Source organism: Nannospalax galili, unplaced genomic scaffold, assembly GCF_000622305.1.
Source record: "Nannospalax galili isolate Female #2095 unplaced genomic scaffold, S.galili_v1.0 scaffold11, whole genome shotgun sequence".
Classification (NCBI taxonomy): domain Eukaryota; kingdom Metazoa; phylum Chordata; class Mammalia; order Rodentia; family Spalacidae; genus Nannospalax; species Nannospalax galili.
The window spans coordinates 4,356,260-4,362,678 of record NW_008330735.1 but is presented as its reverse complement, the minus strand read 5'-3'; the positions used below and the strand labels follow the sequence as shown (position 1 = coordinate 4,362,678).

At 38.1% G+C, this 6,419-nt stretch overlaps 1 protein-coding gene across 1 annotated transcript in view; it reads left to right on the top strand.

Moving 5' to 3' along the window:
* Positions 1-6,419, top strand: part of Dcdc1 (doublecortin domain containing 1) — a 469,865-nt gene that overhangs the window by 176,645 nt on the left and 286,801 nt on the right. Inside the window, 1 exon segment of the mRNA XM_008851730.2 lies at positions 3,375-3,545. Coding sequence (XP_008849952.2) covers positions 3,375-3,545 — 171 coding nt within the window.

Sequence of the window (6,419 nt, the reverse complement as noted above, 5' to 3'; positions counted from 1 at the left end):
GGATGGAAGGGTGAATGTGGCTTAGGGAGTCCTGGCACGGAGGGGTGAGCTATAGTCTTACCCCAAGAGGGCTGAGGATAGTAGTGGAGGCTAGGAGAGTTAGCCGGTGGTGCAGGCCCAGGGAAGCAGAGAGAGGTGAGGGCGGGGCCAGGACTAGAAGCTGTGCTCCTGGAGCCCAAGAAAGGGACTGAGTTGGTCTGGGTGAGAAGGATCAGGAAGCAGTATTGGTTCCCCAGGTGTCTGGGGCCCCAAGACTAGGAATGGTGCAGGGCCCAAACTAGGAGTATAGAACGGTGGGAGGGATGGAAGGGTGAATGTGGCTTAGGGATCCCGGCGTGAGAGCTGCGCTATAGACTTACCCCAAGAGGCCTGAGGATGGTAGTGCCGTCTTTTATTCTTTATTGTATTAAATAGTTGTTTTCCAACATGCTCTGTTTTAATTCTTCACATTGTTTCAAGTACCTTTGTCTTTAGTGAGTTCTTTGTGTTCCTGTGTGTTAAGAATGACACGTCCATCCTTTCATATCCAGTGCAGGGCTTCTTAAGCATTCCTCATAGAGCTTGTCCAGTTGCAATGAATTCCCTCAATTTCTGTTTATCTGGGAACTACTGTATTTCTACTTCCTTTTTGAATAGGTAAAGTAGAAAAATTTTCAAATCATGTGGTGATTACTAGCATAACCTAGATTTGGGTAAATTCTCTGTACTCTTTGAAAAAGGAATAAAAATTATAGATTTGCCATGAGAGTGGAGCATAGGTTGAGTCAAATACCAATGTATTTTCATCTGAGAGATCTAAAGAGCAGATAAGATTCTCTTGAAGAAGGAGTGTCCATTTTGTTTGTGGGCATTGAGATGAACTAGAGAATTATGCAACAAATAGTTTAGAATTTTTATCTATTGTATGGAGTAAACACAGGAAAGACAGCCCAAGAAAAAATTAAAACAGACAACACAGATTTTAAAAAGAAAATACTATACCAATATTATGCCAGTCTACAAAGGGAAATATTTCCAGATATAGGCCTAGGCAAGAACTTTCTGGAAGACTTCAATGGCACAAGACACAAACCCAATAATTGACAGATGGTATTACATGAAATTAAAAATCTGCATTGCAAAGGAAGTGATCAGCATGGAGCAGGAAAACCTTTACCAGTTACACTTCAGATAGGATAGAACATAGAACAAACTGAAAAATTCAAAAACTTCCAATCAATAAAGGATCTAATCAAGGCAGTTCTCAAAAGAAGAAACATGAATGTTTAATATTTTAAAACTATTCAACATTCTTACTTATCAGGGAAATGCAAATTAAAATATGTCACCCCAGTCAGAATGGCTAATATTAAGAAAGCAAACAACAGATGCTGCTGAGGATGTGGAGAAAGGGGGACTTTTATTCACTGCTGGTGGGTATGTAAACCAGTCCAGTGCCATGTAAGTCAGAACATTTTCTCTTATATGCACATCCTAGATTGTAATTTTATATATGTGCATATACCTGTGTTATTGCATACATATGTTTGTGTGTATATGAAAGGGGTCAATGGGAGGGGGATAGGGGTATGGCAAGGGGAGTAGGAGAGGAGATCCAACAAAAGCAAAATATGTATGAATGCCAAAATCCAATGCTTTGTATGGTAATTTTAAAAAATGAATAAAACTGAATTAATATACCAGGGTATTGGCACAACTGCTTCAAGTTAGACATTGTTTTATCTTCTTATTGTTTAATTTAATTCTCAATGTGGCAAAGGCAGTGTTATTCGTTATTTGTGGATGACAGTTTTGTTACCTGTTCAAAGTCTCCCAGTCCGTGATTGATAGTCAGAATTTTAACCCAAGATTTAAAAGTTCATACTGTATTCTGTAATTTGTAATTCTAAGTGGCTATAAGCTGATCATCCTAAAATATCATGGATAAATGGGATTTCTGCTTTTCTATTTTGGTTGCTACTTTGTATTAGCTGACATTTATGTAAGAATGCAGTTGGTTACATAAAACGTAAATTTATGTAAAACAGTGAAGTCAAAGAAGTGTACTATTTTTAATTTGCTAACCATGTAATTAAACATTTATTTGCTATTTGTGAGACTTCAGTATAACTTACCCACAATACACAAGTAAAATTCGTGTGTCTTCTAACCACACTGATTAGAAGTCTAGAAACATAAAAAAATCAAAGGTGTGTATTTCTTATTTCTGGAAACATTCTATGCTTTATTTCTATTGAAAATGTTGTCTAGAACAGTTTATTGTCTAGTAATAGATTTTAAAAGGTTAACAAAATCTTAATGAATTTGATATATGGGTTGAATTTTACTGGAGTACATAGTTGTGCTGGATAGCTTCAGTTGTCAACTTGACACAGCTAGATGGAGAGAGCCACAAATGAGGAATTTCCTCCACTGGATTGGCTTGTGGCCGTGTCTGCAGGGCATTTTCTAAATTATTACGTGATGTCAGAGGGCCCAGCCTACTGTGGGCAGTGCTATCCCTGGGCAGGTGTGTCTATGATGCATAAGAAAGTAGGCTGAGTGTAGGCCAGAAGAACAAGTTAGTAAGCAGCTATCTTCCATGGTCTGTGCTGCGCTTCAGCTCTGTGCTCCAGGTTCCTGCCCTGAGTTCCTGCCTTGACCTCCCTAGAGATGGACTATGAACTGTAAGCCAAATAAACTGTTTCCTCTCCAAGTTGGTTTTAGTCGGTATTTTTATTGTAGTGGTAGAAGGTAACTAGAACAATATTAAAGTAAAAAAAAATAAAATACCTATTGTACAATGCAGTATGTAGTAGGTTATACAACGCTGAATGATTTACAGTCCTGGAAAAAGTTTATCCTATTATTTATTCATGTCCTCTTTTTTGTTGCTTGTCTATGACAGGGTCTCACTGGGTAGCCCCTGTTGCCCTAGAAGTCATTATGTAGAGTAGGTTGGCCTCAAACTTACAGTGATTCTTTGGCTTTTTCCTCCTGAATGCTGGGATTACAGCATGTGCCACCACATCTGCCCTGTTCAGCATGTGCCACCATATCTGGTCTGTTTAGGAGTTTAAGGTTTTTATAAGCATGTCAAATCTATGTGTTCTTTTTATACCCAGAAATAGTTTTCATTCACCACTTATAAATGGCTACCTAGTCCATAGTCCTGAAGTAAAAAGGATGTGGTGTGTGTGTGTGTGTGTGTGTGTGTGTGTGTATTGAAGATATGTATGACTATCTCTTTTATTCTTTTTACCTGAGAATAGATCTGTACTCAAATTCCTGTGTCGAAGTCATTTTCTCCCATCAAGCTAGATACTCAAAACTCTAATAGGTGTGACATCAACAATTACTTCTTGCTAACAACGCTTGTAATTTAACCCCTTCAGGTGAGCATGCTGATTGATGAGTTGCAGACAGCTATCAAAAGCAACAGAGGTCATCTCTCGAAGCTTGGCCCCCAATTACAGGCTGAGCAGGAGCAATTCTCCTCTTATGTCTGCCAACACATTAAAAGCCTTCCAGCAAACACTGTGGTCCCAGGAGGCCTGCAGCTCAAGGTGGGTGTCATTCTCTGACTCTCACTGGATTCAGGAAGAGACAAAAACACTCTACTCCATTTGAAGACCCTTATAAAATTACTACTCAATTGAATGTATGTCTCATTTTTTTTCCTCAAAACTGAAATTAGAATTATAAGGGGATAGTGCTACTATTCAGAAAATAGATTTTGAAAGGAAATATTGATGTATCTTTGAAATGGGGGTTCAGTCTAGGAAAAAAATAAATTTAATGAAGACCTTTAATTAGTGAACATTTGCATACTTTTCAAGAAATAGAACACAATATATATTTCAGTTTCTAAAAACAACACAACTTGGAACATGGCCAAGCTTTAATAGTTGATAGACAGTGGCAGTAGGAATCAGAGGTGAAAAGGCCAGGTGACTGATTGATGTTCAAACTAAATTTCCAAGGAAAAGGATATATATTGGATAAGTGTGACACATGTCTGAGTTCACTTGGCAAAATCAATACTTAAGACTATACTGGGTGAAAACAAGGTGAATTGGTTATTTGTCAGGACAAGATGGCTAAATGTCCTAGGCTATTCTGCTATTGCAGCTTTAGATGAGAATGAGAATAACTCACCCTGGCTAAAGCAGTTGAGTCCTGAAAGCTTAAAAAGTTTAAACATTTTATATTTGTCATAGACTAGCCATGCCAGCTCTGTCAAATTAATATAGTTCTATAACTTTACATCTCACATTTCAAAAGATTTTAATTAGTAAAATTTGAATTATCCAGGGTATGAGCTTTTTCTATCTAAAGAATGCTGTTATGAGAACTCTTCATTTCCTTTTGGTTATTTTTATAGGGATATAATATTCCAAGTTAATTTTATTTTGGTCATCTTTCTTAATGTGATTTTATGTTACAAATACCATTATAAATATTATGGTAGCTTGTTTCTTGTAATGATCCTCATGTGTATATTCTGAATGAGAATATTACCTTGAAAATTCACATTTTGGGAAGTGTAGTTCAATTATAAACATGATATTTAGTTTTCTAGTCAGCCAAGAGTTCAGGAAATAACATCTAAGACATCAAAGGACAAGGCTTCCCACAGTCAAATAGTGTTGTTCTTTTCAGGTTTTCCCTCAGTTACAGATCATTCTGCTAAATGCTTGCTATTGATTCTGAGACAAACCATGTGAGGGATTGTGGTCACTTTAGTGCCAAGCATCCCTCTCCTTTTAATTTACTGTCTAGCTATGGTACTACCTGGAGAAAAAAACTTTTTGCCTTCACAAAAATCATTGCTTCTTTCTGAAGAATATCTATCATGTTAGCACATTAGTTTGACAGCACAAATTTAACTTTGGTCTCTGAATTGTTACTGGCCTATATTTCCCTTTTAGCATGCTTCAAAATTCTTTCTACCTCAGCAGATAGGAAATCTGCATAGGCAAAGGAACCGTGTTCTATCATATTTGTAAGTACCTGCTGTTCTATTAATATAGTAGCCCCAAGCTACATGCGGCTATTAAAATATGTTAAATAGAAACATGCAGCACCTTCAGTGATTTCTCAGAGACTTTTTGGTTTCAGCACTGATAATCTTGTATCCAACAAACCGGAGTGCTTGGTCACCCAAGTTCTCTCTCCAGAAGTCACTTGCACCAACCCCATGTATTCTCCTGTTGTGATCCCTCAAGCCTCAGCAACGTTTTTTTCTGCCTCTTTTCGCTTCACTTTTTCCCTTAGAAACATTCTTTCTCCCAAGGAACAAATTATTCTTTCAAATCCCAAGAAATATTAGCATTAGCTCTATCATTAAACCCTTTCAGGCAGTAATCTTCAATCTTCACTGGATAGAGTTATCTGGAGATCTTTTTAAAAAATACGTGTTCCTCCCGTGAGGTGGAGGCTTCCGGACCAACAGAGGCTTGCTCATGTGTGCCTGTGGCAGCGGTGGCATTGAACTCAGGACCCATGTCAGCTCAATTAAACAAGGGCCCAAAGGGGACATGAGAATAGGACTCAGCATGTATGGCAGAGTGCACAGGGTTCTGTGGCATGGGGGTGGGGGATGGGGGGTGCTGTTAATGGATGGGGTAGGGGGTCTGGATGTGAGTGAGAAATATTGTGTGAAATTTTAAAAGCTCAATTAAAAAATACATATTCCTTACTCCTAGTGATTTTAGGTTAACTGGCTTCATGTACTGAGGCTGGTTTTTATCAGATTGTAAGCAATGACTGTTAAATTCTCAGGTATTTTGTGAGCCAGTTATTAAGTACAGCCTTTATTTAAAAGTCTTATATAAACTTACAATAAACAGGTCCCATAAAAAGATAATAAATACCCTTTCCTTCCAAACTATTTGGTTACATCTTACTATTACCTATTCTCTTAAAGTCATTACTGCTTACTGTGTTTGTATAGTGCAGATACTGTGTAATAGCAGACTATGGTGCATTTCTTTCAGTTTATTCTCAGTGATGACTTATTATAACTTAAAATTGACCAGTCAGTATATATATACAATATGAATTAGCAAATGATAAAAATGAGAGATCTAGTTAAGGTGTGACTGATTGTTTAGGCCAGGCTATGTACCAAATGTGCCTTTTTTTGTTGTTTTTTAAATAATTTTTTACTTGAACATTGTCCTAGTTTGTTTCTTCATTGCTGTGACAAAATACTCTGACCAATACCAACTTGGGTTGGGGAGGAAAGGGTTTATGCAGCTTACAACTCCCAGGTCACAGCTCACCAGGGAGCCCAAGGTAGGAACTCAGGGCAGGAACCTGGAAGCAAGATCTGGAGCATAGGCCATGCAGGAACTCTGCTTACTGGCTTGCTCCCTTGGCCCCTGCTCAGCCTGCTTTCTTATGCAACACAGGCCCACCTGCCCAGGGGTGGCACC